The sequence below is a fragment of the Squalius cephalus genome, assembly GCF_949319135.1.
Source record: "Squalius cephalus genome assembly, chromosome: 4".
Taxonomy (NCBI): Eukaryota; Metazoa; Chordata; class Actinopteri; order Cypriniformes; family Leuciscidae; genus Squalius; species Squalius cephalus.
Window position 1 is genome coordinate 31893815 of NC_137125.1, and position 17170 is coordinate 31910984.

The 17170-nt window shown below is 40.5% G+C and overlaps 1 protein-coding gene and 2 long non-coding RNA genes across 3 annotated transcripts; all 3 read left to right on the forward strand.

Annotated features, from left to right (window-relative positions):
• The first annotated feature begins 1652 nt into the window (after positions 1-1652).
• Positions 1653-3421, forward strand: LOC307157574. The gene is made up of 4 exons (XR_013821037.1): positions 1653-1734; positions 2138-2233; positions 2389-2485; positions 3386-3421. It is a non-coding gene; the product is annotated as an uncharacterized lncRNA (long non-coding RNA).
• A 4009-nt stretch (positions 3422-7430) lies between these two features.
• LOC307157079 lies at positions 7431-7726 on the forward strand. Its single transcript, XR_013820851.1, has 2 exons — positions 7431-7494; positions 7587-7726. It is a non-coding gene; the product is annotated as an uncharacterized lncRNA (long non-coding RNA).
• A 261-nt stretch (positions 7727-7987) lies between these two features.
• On the forward strand, positions 7988-10691 carry LOC307157678 (uncharacterized protein; the record flags this gene model as incomplete). The annotated part of the gene is made up of 4 exons (XM_079869605.1): positions 7988-8575; positions 8707-8865; positions 8959-9054; positions 10644-10691. Exons 1-4 carry the CDS (start codon positions 8318-8320, stop codon positions 10689-10691), a joined length of 561 nt encoding a protein of 186 aa, XP_079725731.1. The 5' UTR covers positions 7988-8317.
• Positions 10692-17170: the final 6479 nt, after the last annotated feature.

The window sequence follows — 17170 nt, forward strand, 5'->3', positions numbered from 1 at the left end:
AGCACTCACGCCACACCATCCAGCACTCACGCCACACCATCCAGCACTGAAGCCACACCATCCAGCACTCACGCCACACCATCCAGCACTCACGCCACTCCTTCAGCCACTCCTTCAGCCACTCACGCCACTCCTTCCAGCACTCAAACACCTTGCCCCACCTGCAAAAGAGCAACCCCTAAAAATTACCTGGTGGCAGCAGGTGTAATCCCCGAGAGTCTGGCCAACGTCCTCATGAGCCCCGCCCTGGAGAGGTCAGAGAAAGTGAGGCGTCGCATTCCGCTTCCAGCCCGTGTGATCACCAGTGATGCATATTTCAACCTGCTGGTAGAAAAAGAAGCAGAGGAGAAAGAAAAAGAAGAGAAGAAAAGAAAGCGGAAGGAAGAGATGGCAAAGAAGAAGGAGGAAAAAAGGCAAGCCCAGGAGGCCAAAAGACAAAAGCAGGCACCGCCTATGACTGAGGAGGAAGGAGAACACTGCGCCATATGCAGAAAGGTGGTCCCACCTGGCTCGAAAGATGACACCATAGACGAATGGGTCCAGTGTGACCTGTGCCATTTATGGTTCCACCTGGAGTGCGCTGGGGTGGAGGAAGTGCCAGACACTGACTGGCTTTGCCATAAATGTTGTTTGTCCACATAAATATTACACATTATACACACAGTTATTCAGTTTGTTAGATGTAAATAGTTAAACACACACACACACACACACACACTGTAAATGGTGCACACAAAAAAGGTTTAATGTCTAGTTCTGTTATTTTTTTAATCAGTTTGTTAAATGTAAATAGTTTTAACTTTACGTTAAACACACACACACACACACACACACACACACAGCTAATTTATGTTCTTACGTTTTTTACTTCGATAATAAAACGTTTTTTTAAAATCAATGCAAATTGTTTGTCCTTCTTTGTCTTCAGAAAGTTTCACGTGGTTAATGCAACTCACATGCCATGATTAATATCAGGACACAATCATGTCTAACTTGCATGGTCCTCTAGCTTATTAAAGCAGCAATTAACTATCATTTTAATCAAATAAAAAGGTACTCACCTTTCTTATTTACTTAAATTATGTTTTCTTGATCAGTTAATTGTCCATTTTCGCGGTTGAAATCAAATGATGCCCTCTGTACGGAACACCATTGTATGCCTGTACGGAACATCGTTAACTCCTATCATCTTCCGTACACAGGCGGAGGCGGTACTTTTTCCCACTTTTCTCAAAAACTATTGGTCTAAAAGACATCAATCAAAGTGTGGACCAATCAATGGGTATTCCCCCAGAGAATGATAACACAAACTTGCTAGTCATGCTCTCAGCAACGGAGGAGTGGTCACTGACGTGCGGTGAAAGGTGAAAAGTGTACGGAACATGGTTAGTCTACGTTAACGTTAAGTTAAGTTAACGTTAACTCGGTTGAGCTTTTGTTTTTGAAAGTTTGGGCTTTTAATCACCTCTTATGTGTATATGAGAGGTTTTGTAAAGGTTTTACTTGGAAGTGAGCTAATTTATTTTACACAAACGTAAACATAAACGTATGTAATCGGTGACGTCACTTACATGGAGTGAGAAAATTGGTTGAAACTAGCTCAGTGGTAAACAAATATTGATAAAAAATTTTTTATGTGATTTCAGCAGCAACAAAATAACCCATAACAGAGGGAAAGCTCCACGACTTCAACATTTCTGAAGAAAGCTGCTGCCGGAGAAGTAGGAAATACAGGTATCCAAAACTAAAGAATTAATTATTGATTTTAAGAAACAGAGCCCCCCTCTTCCCCTCACTATCATTGATGGCCAACCTATTGAGATAGTACAAGAATACAAGTACCTTGGCACAATAATGGATAGTAAGCTATGTTTTGAATCACACACTGATGCTGTTTGTGCCAAAGCCCAGCAGCGAATGTATTTTTACCGTAGACTGAGGAATTTTAACATTGACCCCACTTTGATGAGAATGTTTTATTCTTGTTTTATTGAGTCTGTTTTAACCTTCTGTTTTATCTGCTGGTTTGGTTCCTTGTCCTAACAATACTCTCTAATCGTTTTTTTGATTTTATGTAGACGTGTAGCAAGACTGCAGGCATTAACTTTCCCCCTCTCTCACACATTTACTCCAACAGAGTGGCAAAGAAGGCAGCTGACCCTAGTCATCCTTAGTCCTGCCAGTTCAAGCTACTTCCCTCAGGCCGTATTAGGTACTCCATGCCCAGATGCAGGTCAAATAGATTCAGAAACTCATCTCAGAAAAGCATTTCACCTCTGCTGTAGCTTATATATAATATAGCTTAGCTATAGCTTCTTACTTGTAATAAACCTGGCATTATATAATAATATTGTTGGCTCTGTGACAAATGGTTTGTTGTGTTCCTAGATCCTTCAATGTTGATGCCCTGGCCTCCACCGTAGCAGAGTTGGGCGGATCATCATCTCGAATCATCATCTCTAAGGCGCTATGAATCATATGATTAGTAAGTAAAACTTCAAACATACACTAATGTCAAACATACACTAATTGTGTTGGTAAAAAAATTATGTTTTGAAAGAAGTCTCTTATGTTCACCAAGACAGCATTAAAAACAATAATATTGTGAAATAATATAACAAATTTTAAATAACTGTTTTCTATGTGAATATATTGTAAAATGTAATTAATTCCTGTGATCAAAACTGAATTTTCAGCATCACAGCTTCATATGATCCTTCAGAAATCATTCTAATATGATGATTTGACGCTCAAGAAACATTTATGATTATTACCAGCTTTCATTTTCTCAAAGGCGTGAGAAAGGGCTTGGTTTACACCTATCACAATTTCTAGCCACTGGGGGACCATAGCCATAGCCACTCATATTAATGTTAAAAAACCTCATAAAGTGAAATTTTCATGCCATGGGACCTTTAAGCGTTTTCTACCAGTTTTCTATGTGAGGAAAACGCTTAACTGTACATAGTAGTCTATTTTTAATTAGTATGGTGTTTACAGAGTTATCATTTATTTATTTTTATATCACTGTCTATGTTAAGTCACGTTCTGCGAGTGCAAATCTCTAAATTCAACTTTGGACTTGTATTTTACAGGGGACAAGTTCTCAAATTCACATCTTTATGCTCTCGAGTTTTGCTACTTATTTACTTTCATAAATAACCTTCCTGATAATGTTCGGGGCTCAGAAACACTCTCCCTATTTAAATCTAGACTAAAGACACATCTCTTTAGCCAAGCATTCAATTAACACATCTCATAATCTTGTTTTACAGTTAATATGTGATGAAATAGTAAAAAGTGCACATGATCATCTTTTGCCTGAAATAATATGAACTGCAGCTATGCTAATCTTTCTCCTGTTGCTTCCCTGTTTCTATCTCAGGATGCTCAGCAAGTTCACTAGAGATTATAACAGCTCCAGTTTGGATCCAGCCTCACTTGTGAAGACTTCAGATGATGCAAACACTCACGAAGTAAGCTACAGTTAGTCCAAAATGCAGCCGCTAGAGTTCTTACTAGATCAAAAAAATATGATCATATAACACCGATTTTAACATCACTACATTGGTTACCTATAAAGTTCCGTATGAATTACAAGGTATTGCTACTGACTTATAAAGCCCTAAACGGCTTAGCTCCACACTGTAAAAAATAAAACGGTGTTTTATTCAGTAGAGTTGATATTTTTAGTATTCCAGACAGGAAAATGTGTATTAATATAAATGTATGCAGAAAACCATGTTAGACCAATGTTTTGCATATCAATGATGTGTAAACATGTTTTTGAGAATAAACTGAACATAGAAAACGTATTAAGCACAACAGCCAATTAGAATGCGAAAAGCGCATGCGCATGTTGTCTGACATCCGGGGTTTCAACATGGATCTCAACGCGGGCTTTCCTCTCCCTCGAAGTTGTCTTTCTCTCATCTGCAAGTTATCCAGTTAGGACTATCGGGATTGACGGCGTAAAAGTAAGTATTAAATTACGTTTTGAAACTACACTTTAGTTGTGGAATGATTTAGAAGAATTGGATGATTTTCAAAAAAAGCATTTAATCGAAAATATTTCGTCAGAAGATGTGCTAGTTTGAATTGCACTGCCATCGTTGTAATACTAGCAACCTAACTTAACATCCCACCAATTTTTTTTTCGGTGTAGAATTCCACCATTAAAGTGTGGTGTTCAGATATTATACCTATGTGGCCAGAAATATATTGTAGCCTATTGTTTCAGTACATTTCGTGTAAGTTAATTGTACCACATTCTAAGTTGATGAGCTAAACTTGATGAGGTAACGTTAGTCATGCCTGTCTATCAAGAACTAGAACATATTGTCTAACTTGCAGCTAGATGCTAACAGCAGAGGTGGTTTAGAAATCATAGTACTAGACTAACTAGCACGAAATCAAGGATCTTTGGTAACAGTTAGCCCAGCATCCAGCTATTTTGTTCGGAGTAACCTATGTTATATGGCTAGTGAAGATATTTTTTCAGCTAACTTGTCATTGTAATATTCTATTAGTGGTTTTACTCTTAATCTGATTTACACCTTAAAACATGATTAATGGCCTTACATTTTGGTTATGGTATATATACTTTTATGGAACTAAAATCACATTATTTACTTGTAAAAAATGCTATGGAAACACACTTTATTTAGCTAAAGTAAACTGGCATTTTAATTATTTCCTTGAATGAACAATATAGCCTCCGGCTTGATGTAACCTAAGCAGTTTTTTTGCATTGTGTGGGTCCTATGTAATATTTTGTATTATGTAATATTAAGTCTTTGAATGTCATAATTATATGTTTCAGGTGAGAGAATTGGCACCACATGCATTGCAAGTTTTGCGATTATTCCGCAGACCAAGACAGTCTCATCAGACATCACCAGCTTAACCACAGAAGACCAAACCATTGGCCGTGTGTTCACCCCAACTGTGTGTGTGTCTTCAAAACTCAAGGAGCTTTAAGGTCACATCTTTCAAGAAATCATTGCAAAGGTGCATCTGTTCACCATCAATCTAATTATACATTCAAATGTGAATGTTGTGATTTCCAAGAAATATGTTCTGAAAGAGATTTTTTTAAACATCTTGGAAATCACCTTAAAATTCAGGAAAGTGTTCCTTGCCCGTTCTTAGGTTGTGAGTTTAAGACAAACACATATTCAACATTCAACTCCCATAAATGTAGGAAACACAAACATTACACATTGAAAGATTTTAGAACTGTGATTCAGCCTGTTGTGATTTCTGGAAATGACATTTGCTGATGAAAGTGTAGGTGATGAAAGTGTGGCTTCAACGTCCTTTCAAGATGATGTGTTGAGGGAAGACAGAGTAGGTCATTGTGAGTATGAAACAGTAGAACACAAAATTGCAAGTCTTTTCCTTTGTATGCAGACTGTTTTACACGTCTCAAGAAGCGCAGTTCAACGAATAGTTGAGGAAATTCGGGATATATTGACATGCACAAAATTCCATGCCTTTCGCTCCGTAGCAGAGGTTATTGAAAAACACAATATTTCAACCGAAGGCACTCTGGTTGGGGAAATAGTTGATTCTTTATTTACATCCACCCCATTAGTAACTACAACCTCTGTGAAAGGCTGTCTATCTACTGACTACCGAAGAAACTTATATTTCAAACAAAATTTTCCTCTGATTGAGCCTGTAGAATATCTGTATAGACAGGGCAATAGGAACTCATTTGTCTATGTACCATTGGCATCAGTGCTAGAAAATCTTTTGAGACGCTCTGATTTTTCAGGTGCATTAGTTTTCAGACAGGAAAGCTCACCAGGTGTTTACAGGTCTTTCCAGGATGGTCAGTACTTCAAGCTGAATAGTGCTTGCCGTGGTGAAGATGTAGAAATCAGCTTAGCTCTGTACATCGATGAGTTCGAAGTGTGCAACCCTTTAGGTACATCCAGAAAGATCCACAAGGTAGTTGCAGTGTATTGGGTCATCTTAAATTTACCAGCAAAGTTCAGGTCAGGTCTGACATCCATTCAGTTGGGAGTTTTAGGGAAAAGTGTTGATGTCAAGAAATTTGGGTATGACAGATTTTTAGAGCCACTGATAAAGGATCTAAAGCATGTTGAGCAAAATGGGGTGTTTGTGGAGGCTTTACAGAGGTCTGTTGGAGCAAAGCTGTTCTGTGTCTGTGCAGATAATCTTGGAGCACATGGCTTAGCAGGGTTTCAAGAAAGCTTCACAGTAGACAAGTTTTGTCGTTTCTGTTTGGTCAGTCACAGTCAAATAGGTACTATAAAACCAAGAGAATTCCCTTTGAGAACTATTGAGCAGCACAATAGGTTTGTGGATGACATAAAGCAAAACCAAACTCTTATGAGTGTAAATGGGGTAAAACAAGAGTGTGTGTTAAGTAAGCATTTGGCTTCCTTTCATCCTGTGACAGGATTTCTCCCAGACATTTTACATGATTTTTTTGAAGGGGTCATTCCAGTGGAATTGTCATTGTGCCTCAAAGATTTAATTTCTAAAAGATTTTTCACACTTGACAAGCTTAATCACAGCATCAGTTCATTCCCATACAAGAACACTGACCAAGTCAACAAACCAAAGATCATTACTAAAGCAGCCCTCTCAAAGGGTACTATTGGGGGCAATGGGCATGAAAATTGGGCGTTGTTGCGATTACTTCCCCTCATGGTTGGTGGTTGTGTTCCAGAGAATGAACCATCATGGGAAATATTAATGGATCTAAAAGAGATCGTTCAGATTGTTGTCTCTGACAAATTCACAGAGGAAACATTAAGCTATCTTGCATTCAAGTTATCAGATCATCACTTACTACTTACAACCACATTTCCTAATTTTGTGTTGAAGCCAAAACATCATTTCATTGAGCACTACACACACCTCATACGCTGTTATGGTCCGTTGGTGGACCTCTGGACCATGCGGTTTGAATCAAAACATGGTCTCTTCAAAAGAGTTGCCCGTAATGTGCATAATACGAAGAATGTGCTGATGTCTTTAGCTACGAAGCATCAGCAGTTGATGGCATACCATTTGGATGGGCAAAGTGTCTTCAAGTCAGACCTTTACATTGACAAAGTCAGAGCTGTTCAGGTGGGATCTTTGGACATTGCACAGAGATCTGCTGTGTTAAGGAAATTCCCAGATGTGGAAACAGTCTCTGTCACTCGTAAAGTGCAATTCTTTGGAACAGAATATGGTCAAGGCATGATCATCACAGCTGGGCAATGCTATGGTCAGCCACAGTTTTTCAAGATTTTGAGCATTTTAGTTGATGTTGACAAAGTGTCATTCCTATCCAAAAAGCTTGTAGCATGGTACCTTGAACATTATAGGTCTTTTCAACTTGATGACAGCAGCTATGGTGAGGTCATCGTTCTTGATATGAATGACTTGAATCATTACTATCCTTTGACAGGCTACTCTGTTGGAGGAAAGCTCTGGGTGACCCTTAGAACACATTCGCGCTGAGAGAAAATGGTGAGCTATCTTAAGATTTTTTTCAATGTCAATTGATGAAGATATCAAAATTTTACTCTAAGCTAAAAGTCATTGTTGTTGTTTCTTTGTAGGCTTTGCTACTCCGTGTTGTGGTTTCTGATGATGAGGCACGGCGTGTTCATCTTTCACAAGTGCCAGAGTCAGTGGATGCCCTTATAGACGTGCTAAAAGAAAAGCTACAGCTACAGGGAGACTTTACATTACAATTTGAGGACCCTGATTTCGCAAACGCACTTTGCACTTTGTCAAACATATCCGAACTACCCCATGATCGTGCAGTTTTGCACATTAAGTGGAAAATTGCATCCCAGCCTGAGAATAGTGATAGTCAGTCCCTTGGATCCATATCGTCGTTGGATACGGCAAGCTTAAATTCTCCAGTGCACACCTCAACTAACCCCTCACCAACCACTTCAGCGAATTTGCGCAGCACTTCAGTTTGGCCTTCTCCATTACTATCCCCCCTCTGTCTCATGATGTGGAACTGAAATTAAGAAAGGCAAATGAAGCTTATGAAAAGACCAAAACAGGGATTGATGTGACAAGAGACATAAAGACAGACATTCTGGACAAAATTACTCAAGTGACTTTTGACATTACGGCATATCCTAGGCCTCATGAAGTCGAATCCATTGCTGTCGCTTTGATATCCAAGTACCCGTGCCTCAAAGAGAATGATGGCAATGGTTATGAGGGATGGTTGACCAGCATTAGGAATAGGTTCAGTAACTTCAGAGCAAAGCTCCGAGTGGCTGGTTGCAGTGAAGTCTCTATCAATAGCAAATCCAAGGGAGACGGTGACATGACATACACTCTGAAAAGGGCTAAACGTGGTGAAATTAACCATTGTCCTAACCATCCAAATGAACATGATGATGCTTCACTTGAGGAACAAAGAATGCTCTTGGTGGAAGCATCAAAGAAAGCCCGAGTAGATGACTCACTTATCAGAGTGAAGATGGACCTGACATTCTCCCTCAGGAGAAGGGAGGTAGTTGAGGAGCAACCCATGGTCATGGTGATACAAAATCGATGGCCTGCTTTATTCTTTAAAGAACAGGTATGTTTTTTACAAAGCTGACAGTAATGTTTTTACTCTTGTCATTTAAATAGCTGTAAACTTTCATTTACATGGTAATATTCAGAGCAACACTATTGCTTTACTCACTGTTCTTCTGTACATGTTAACAGATTGGTGAGGAGTTTTTTCGCATCACCAATAAGAACTTACTGGGGACATTTAGAGCTGCAGTGGAGAAATACACTCCGAAACTCCTTCGGCTCTACCGTTCCCGGAAAGCATCCTTTGGAAAGGACCTAGAACACATCCTGATGAAGCTTGATGATGAGGTATGAGTTATAGTAGAGAAAATACCTCTGCTCACTGAGGTGAATGTTTCTTTGTCTGATATAAAGACATTTTTCCCCTGTCTTTTTTGATAGACCTCTAATATTATCCGGCACCGCCAGGATGCTGCACTCAGAGGACTTCCCATTTTTCTCTGTGAGGAACCTGGACAACTTTTCAAGCAATGTCTTGTAAGTGTCAATTATCATAACAGAATAACCACTAGGGCTGGGCAAAAAAATCGATTTTTCGATTAATCGTTTTTTTAAATGTGGTCGATTCAAAATCGATTCTCAAACGCCACGAATCGATTTTTTTCCATATTCATTTATCTATTACCCAAAAGCCAGTAGGCCTATTAGTTTTCCTCCATTGTTCATAGGCTTGCGAACTCCATTTTATAGCTAATGCTGTGAGATTTTATGTTTGTTTTTTCTTAATCATAAAATAACCTCAACTAGTGCTGTATAATTAATCATATCGCAATCACAATGTCAAGCCTACGCAATTATATTTGACGTGAATGTCCTGAGTGTGACCCACAGAAAGACTCGCGCTTATATCGTGCGTGCGCGATAGCCCAGAATACAGCTCTCTTTCGCGCTTGAACGAACAATAACACACACAATAATGCCAAAATGTCTTTTTGTCGAGTATCTTCATAACATAAGAGCAGTCTTATGATGACCGTGAAGAGTTGTGACTCGTGAGAGAATGAGGCGCGTGTGAGATCCGCGTCTCTGCCAGCAGCGCTTGGTCTCTTAAAGGGACAGTACACAGTAGCCACTAATTCGTTAAATTTAATCAAAGAACAAAGGGAACAGATAAAAACACTCACTGCTCTTGACTAAAGAACTTTTGTAACTTTAATAAGGATGAGTCTATATATACACTTTATAATTAATGCATCGCAGACTGTTTAGACAGATAAATATGCAAGTTTTTTTTATGGGTTTATGTGAGGATTGTTAACCTGTTTGATCAAGGCATGCGACTGTTCTGACTTGTCCAATTTTCAGCATCAATTTTTCATCTTGCATCAAAATCCTGTCTATTCATTGTATGTATTTGAAATATAGAGTTGGGTTCTGTTTTAATGTACCCAAGTGTACCCTAAATAAAAAGAGTTTAATATACAGGTTTGTAGCTCTTAATCTATTTTTATTAATTAACCACTTGTAAACTTATGTTCTTTTCTTTTTTTCTTTTTTTATAAATATAGGATTTGTATTAAATATATATTCATTGAGTGGAATCGTAATCGAATTTAGAATCGAAATCGAATCGAGAATCGAAAATCGAATCGAGAATCGAAATCGAATTGAGAGCTTGCGAATCGAAATCGAATCGAATTGTAAAATCTGAATCGATACCCAGCCCTAATAACCACTCATCATTCCAGAAATACATGGAGAAAAAAGTAACATAGAAAGATGGGATGGAAGAAGATTGCCTCAGCTACTAGTGAACACACAGAGCACACAGTGAATCGAACCTGCAAGCCTTCGATTACAAGCCCGAACCCCTAGCCAGCAGGCCACGGCTGCCCCATTACAATTACAAGATGAAGATGATGTGTGTGTTTTGTGTTGTGTGTTGAAAATCACCTTTTAATGTTTTGACATCTCTATTATAGGAAACTGATCCAGATGATTCATTTTTTTTTTTTTTTTTTTAGATCCAAGATGGCGCCGCGGATGGCTGCCTCGGTGTTGAGCTCTCCAGTTGTTACACTGTTTTTGTTAGTTTGTCCTGTTTTATGTTTGTCATACGCTATCAGTTATTCCAGGGACGAACTGCTGAACATTCGGCAGCGCACACCAACTGATCACCAACCAGTTTTTGATTCTTCTGGCGTTTTGCGGAACATTGTCGTCGGTTGCGCCGCTGCACTGTGGAAACAGTATAAGACGCGCAGGCGTGGGAAGCGAGCCGGCGCACTCGTTAAGCTCAGGCAGCGCGAATTCAGAACGGCGCTGCCTAGCATCCATCTGGCGAATGTCCGCTCTCTCCCTAACAAAATGGACGAACTACTTCTGCTCTCACGCAAAAACAAGGACTTTACCAACTCTGCTGCTCTGTGTTTCACGGAAACCTGGCTGAACGAAGCCATTCCGGACAGCGCGTTACATCTACCGGACTTTCAGTTGTTCAGAGCGGATCGCGATATGGAGTCAACGGGGAAAACGCGCGGTGGTGGGACATGCTTTTACATCAACAGAAGGTGGTGTACTGATGTAACTGTGTTAAGGAAGATGTGCTGTCCTGATGTGGAAGTGCTTTTCATTAACTGTAAGCCGTTCTACTCGCCGCGGGAGTTTTCCTCGCTCGTTCTCATCAGTGTTTACATTCCACCGCATGCACACGTGAGTACGGCGCTGCAACAGCTGGCTGATCTGATCACAGAAACAGAACAACAACACCCGGACTCTGTTCTTATCATTCTCGGAGACTTTAATAAGGCAAAACTCACATGTGAGCTGCCTAAATTCAAACAGCACATTACATGCCCCACCAGAGACAATAATATTTTGGACCATTGCTACACCACAACAAAGGATGCATATCGCTCCGTCGCCAGAGCAGCTCTAGGACTTTCCGATCACTGCCTGGTTCATCTTCTACCAACTTACAGGCAAAAACTTAAAACTGCTAAGCCAGTAATAAGGACTGTAAAGAGATGGACCAACGACACAGAGCAGGTCTTACAAGCCTGTTTTGAATGCACTGACTGGAGTGTTTTTGAAGCTGCTGCCAGCGATCTGGACGAGCTCACAGAGACTGTAACATCATACATCAGTTTCTGTGAGGATTTATGCATCCCTACCAGGACTTACTTATCATTCAACAATGATAAACCATGGTTCACACCAAAACTCAGACAGCTTCGTCAGGTCAAAGAAGATGCCTACAGGAGTGGGGATAGGATCTTGTTTAATCAGGCCAGGAACACACTGACAAAGGAGATTGAAGTGGCTAAGAAGAGCTATGCCAAAAAGCTGGAAAACCAGTTTTCCTCCAACGACCCTGCATCAGTGTGGAAAGGCCTGAAAGACATTACCAACTACAAGACATCATCCCCCAGCACCGACAGCAACAAGCATCTTGCGAACGAGCTGAATGTCTTTTACTGTAGATTTGAGACCCCCGATCAGACACCCCACACCCGCCCTGACCATCTCTCTACACAGCCATCAACACCTCCAGTCATCCCCCTCCCCTCTCCCCCTGCACTTCAGATCAGTGAGGATAATGTGCGTCAGATCTTCAGGAAACAGAAGAGAAGGAAAGCACCAGGCCCAGACGGTGTTTCACCAGCCTGTCTGAAAACCTGCGCTGACCAGCTGGCCTCTATCTTCTCACTGATCTTCAACAGATCACTGGAGCAGTGCAAAGTCCCTTTCTGCTTTAAACGCTCCACCATCATCCCAATCCCGAAGAAACCAAAGATCACAGGACTCAATGACTACAGACCTGTTGCCTTAACATCTGTGGCCATGAAGTCATTCGAAAGACTGGTGTTAGCATATCTGAAGGACATCACTGGACCCTTGCTGGACCCCCTGCAGTTTGCCTACAGAGCAAACCGGTCTGTGGATGATGCGGTCAGTATGGGACTGCATTACACCCTGCAACATCTGGACAAACCAGGGACCTATGCAAGGATTCTGTTCGTGGACTTTAGTTCTGCCTTCAACACCATTGTCCCATCACTGCTCCAGACCAAACTGACCCAGCTCTCTGTCCCTAGCTCCGTCTGTCAATGGATCACCAGCTTTCTGACAGACAGACAACAGCTAGTCAGAATGGGCAAAATCACGTCCGACAGCCGCATCATCAGCACCGGTGCTCCACAGGGATGTGTTCTCTCACCACTGCTCTTCTCCCTGTACACAAATGACTGCACCTCTAAAGACCCCTCTGTCAAGCTCCTGAAGTTTGCGGACGACACTACTGTTATCGGACTCATCCGGAACGGTGACGAGTCTGCGTACAGACAGGAGGTGGAGCAGCTGGCTCTTTGGTGCAGTTATAACAACCTGGAGCTGAACACGCTCAAAACAGTGGAGATGATCGTGGACTTCAGGAGAAACCCCCCTGCACTCCCTTCACTCACCATCATGGACAGCACTGTGACTGCAGTAGAGTCATTCAGGTTCCTGGGCACCACCATCTCTCAGGATCTGAAGTGGGACACTCACATAGACTCTATTGTTAAGAAAGGCCAACAGAGACTGTACTTCCTGCGTCAGCTGAGGAAATTCAACCTGCCACAGGAGCTGCTCGTACAGTTCTACTCAGCTGTCATCCAGTCCATCCTCTGCACTTCCATCACCGTCTGGTTCGGCTCTGCAACCAAAACCGACCTCCGTAGACTACAGCGGATAGTTCGGACTGCTGAGCGAATCACTGGCACTACCCTTCCCACACTCAAAGAACTGTACTCATCCAGAGTGAGTAAAAGGGCTCGCAAAATCACTCTGGACCCGTCACACCCAGCACACTTTCTGTTTGAACTGTTACCGTCTGGTCGACGCTACAGAGCACCGAGCACAAAAACAACCAGACACAGGAAAAGTTTCTTTCCCCAGGCCATCTACCTCATGAACACTTAAATGTTCCCCTACTGTGGAACAAACATGTGCAATACTTCCCTCAGACATTTCATTATAGCACCTTATAACTTTACTTTATATATATTTATAATTTATAATCTTTTATTTTATTTTTTTTATTTATACCTATGTTACTTGTCACTTGTCTTGTCACTTTATATTGTATGTGTACTGGAAGCTACTGTCACCAAGACAAATTCCTTGTATGCGCAAGCATACTTGGCAATAAAGCTCTTTCTGATTCTGATTCTGATTCTGATGATGTGGCCGTAAAGGGAGTGGCTGTGGGGGTGCTTTATGTCCTCGAGGACTGTGCTGTGGAAACCTCCTCTCCAAAGGTGCAAAACATTTCATTGATTGTGGAGGAATCTGTAGTTCTACAGGACATCGCTGATACTCCCACTGCTGTGGCATACCTTTTTGGCCTTTTATACGCCCTCAACATTTCCTACCCAAAACATCTCAAGTACACTTTTGATACTCTACAGAGCGTCTTTATGGAAATGGGACCTAAATGCACAAAGCGTGTCCGATCGCTTAAGAACAAACTAGCATTGTGAAATGCTGGAAAATGAGGCCAAGGGCAATTTCTGTATAGGCCAATAGTAATATGAATGTACTGTTCTTATTGAGTAGCTCATGTTAACAATAGTTTGCACCTTCATGTGTGGTTGATTTCAATGTTTTGCTTTTTTGCACAAATGCAAGAGACACTTATGGCATTCTTAAGGATATCGTTAGGATATCTTTCAAGTTTTTTGTTTTGTTTTTTGGTGTATGGTGCTTACAGTACCATACAATATCCCAGATCTCTCCTGCCTTGGCCTTCTCTTCTGTTTTGCTCCTTGGCAACTCTAATGCTGATGGACTCTTCTAACCAAATGTTCAAACTTCCACACATCCCAAGAGGATTGGTTACAGTTGCTCAATAACCATCATAATACATGCATAAGATCATGACAGACAAACATTTACATTAAACACACAATCATATGCACACAGCCTAAAAAAACACCATATTTTATTTTGTATCATGATGCTCTAACGTAATGCTGGATGGGCTCTTTTAACCAAAATGTTTTTGAACTTTTCGCATTGCCCAAACAGTAATTCTGTGTAAGTTTCAGGTTTTTGTGGACGTATTTGATGTCAAATTTTATGTGTATTAATAGTTTTTCATTTATGGTGGTTGTGTTGATTACAATTAAAATGTGAAAAGTGTAAATATGCAATTTGACCTGTATAGGCCCATGTTTCTGAGCCCCAGAAGTTCTGGATTGTAAACCTCTTAAATTGGTATCCTTTCTGTGGTTTCATTTTGGAGTTATATGGTATGTCATTTGACATGCATTTATAGTTCTTGTATGTTGGTTACAATGGTAACATTTACTCCCAACACGTTTTCTTGTTCAGCTACTGTGAATTACGGCTGTTAGGGCTATGTTCTGAGTGCCAGAGTTCACGCGCATAGGTTTAGTACCTATGATCACGCGCGTGAACTCGGCAATCGACTACTTTGGACTTCAACCGAAAAACAGGATGTAAACAAAGGTATTTGCGCTGGCTTAAATAACATCATTTTTATACATTTCTTTCACATCTACTGCAGTCAGATCCACTCGTGTTCACTCAGAAGGAATCACTCACATTTTCTGTGCACTTGTAATGACACATCAAGGATGTTAAGAGGCTAAAAGCAGGTTTAGTACTTGCCCCATTGAAGTCAACAGGGTGCAAATTTTAAAAATAGAATAACTCGGTGTAGGCAACACCGATTTTTGTCGTTGTTCTCTGTATTGACAGCACTCCAAATGTACAAAAAAATTAGCTCAATGTTAAAATTGACCGGAGTTCTCCTTTAAGATCACTAAATTCGAAGCTTTTGGTCATACCTAGGATATCCAGATCCACCAAAGGAGGGAGAGCATTTTCACATTTAGCTCCAAAACTCTTGAATAGCCTTCCTGATACTGTCCGTTGCTCAGTTTCGCTCTCCCAGTTTAAAACTAGATTAAAGATGCATCTCTTCAGCCAGGCATTCATATAATATTTTTAATCTTACAGTTAAATCCAACCTCTAGTTCATAAACGCCAGAGGAGAACTGGCCCCCGACTGAGCCTGGGTTCTCCCAAGGTTTTTTTTTTCTCCATCAGGTCACCTGATGGAGTTTTTCAGTTCCTTGCCACTGTTGCCTTTGGCTTGCTCAGTTGGGGATATTTAATTTAATTTAATTAATCAATAATACTATTGATCAGCCTTTTCCACTAGAAAAAAAACCTTGTATTATTTTAATTTAATACTGTGAAGCTGCTTTGATACAATCTGTATTGTGAAAAGCGCTATACAAATAGACTTGACTTGACTTGATGAAGACTTCAGATGATGGCAACTATAGATGGACATAAAAAAAACTGCCAGATATTAAGGTGGGGTAAGCGATATTTCAAAAACGCTGTTGGACACTGTTGATATTTGGAATTAACCCAAACAAACACACCCCTCTCTTCAATGCTCCACCTCCAAAACTCACCAGATTGCCCAGCAGCCGCATCACATTATTGGTGTAAATAACTAATTTATGTTATTGCATGACCTGCTCAATAAAAGCGCAACACTAAGAACGTTTCAGGAAACACGTTATTAATTATGATAAGGGCTGAATTTCCCAAAACCTTCTTAACGCTACGTCGTTCCTAAGTTATACCTTAAGCTGTACCTTATCGTTAATACGTGTTTCCCGAAACGTTCTTAGGTTGTTCTGTAAGTCATACGTTCCAATATTTCCCCACCAGTTAATCAAGTGTGACAACACCGGTAATACCATAATAGAAGTGCTTTTCCAGGCGCACATATGCCACAGCGAGATGAAAACATCTCAACTTTTCAGAATGCCACAAGCGCAACGCAGGTCATGTGACAAAAACCAACCGATCAGCTTTGGCCTTTCTGTAACAACATGGAAAACTCGTCTGAACAGCTGATCATAGCTGTACAGGGCGAGTTTTTATTTCTCATCTCCATAAATATATATAGTAGTAAAGCTAATGCAAGGGCTAGAAATCAATTAATCCTTTGCTGATACTTCCTCGCCATCATGGAGAACACAGTTCATGGTTGCATAGCAACGACAGACGCCACGGGAGCGCAAGCGCTTGTAGAAAGAAGGAGAAAGTGCTTTCCACACGTTTTTAGACGCGATATGTGAACGGCCCCTAATTCAGGATAAACTGAGAATCTATTTGGTTTAAAATCGTTTTTGTTTTGTTTAAAATGGAGATCACGATAACATACATCAGAATAACATGTTCCAGTCTATTTAAAAAAAAAGATACTCAATTGAATCATTAATTCAAACACTTTTAAAACCAATTAATTAAGTGTCTCATTCATAAACACCTGGGCTGGGTTTCCCGATAACGTTGTCTCTTAGCGTGCTACGAAGACTCTTAAGGTATAACTTAACTAAAGGTATACCATTTATAGGCGTGTTCCCCGAACCATACCTTAGAAAGCTGCTAAAGATATTCCTTCTTACGTGTGACGTTACCCAGTGCTGCCCGTGGCGATGCTGCTGAATCTGCTGATATCGGTGGCTCGAGAATCAATTATTCACTCGTGCAGGGGCTGCTTCACTGCGTTATGAGAAAGCGGTGTTCTTTATAAAAGAAGCAATTCAGAAATGTACGCGGG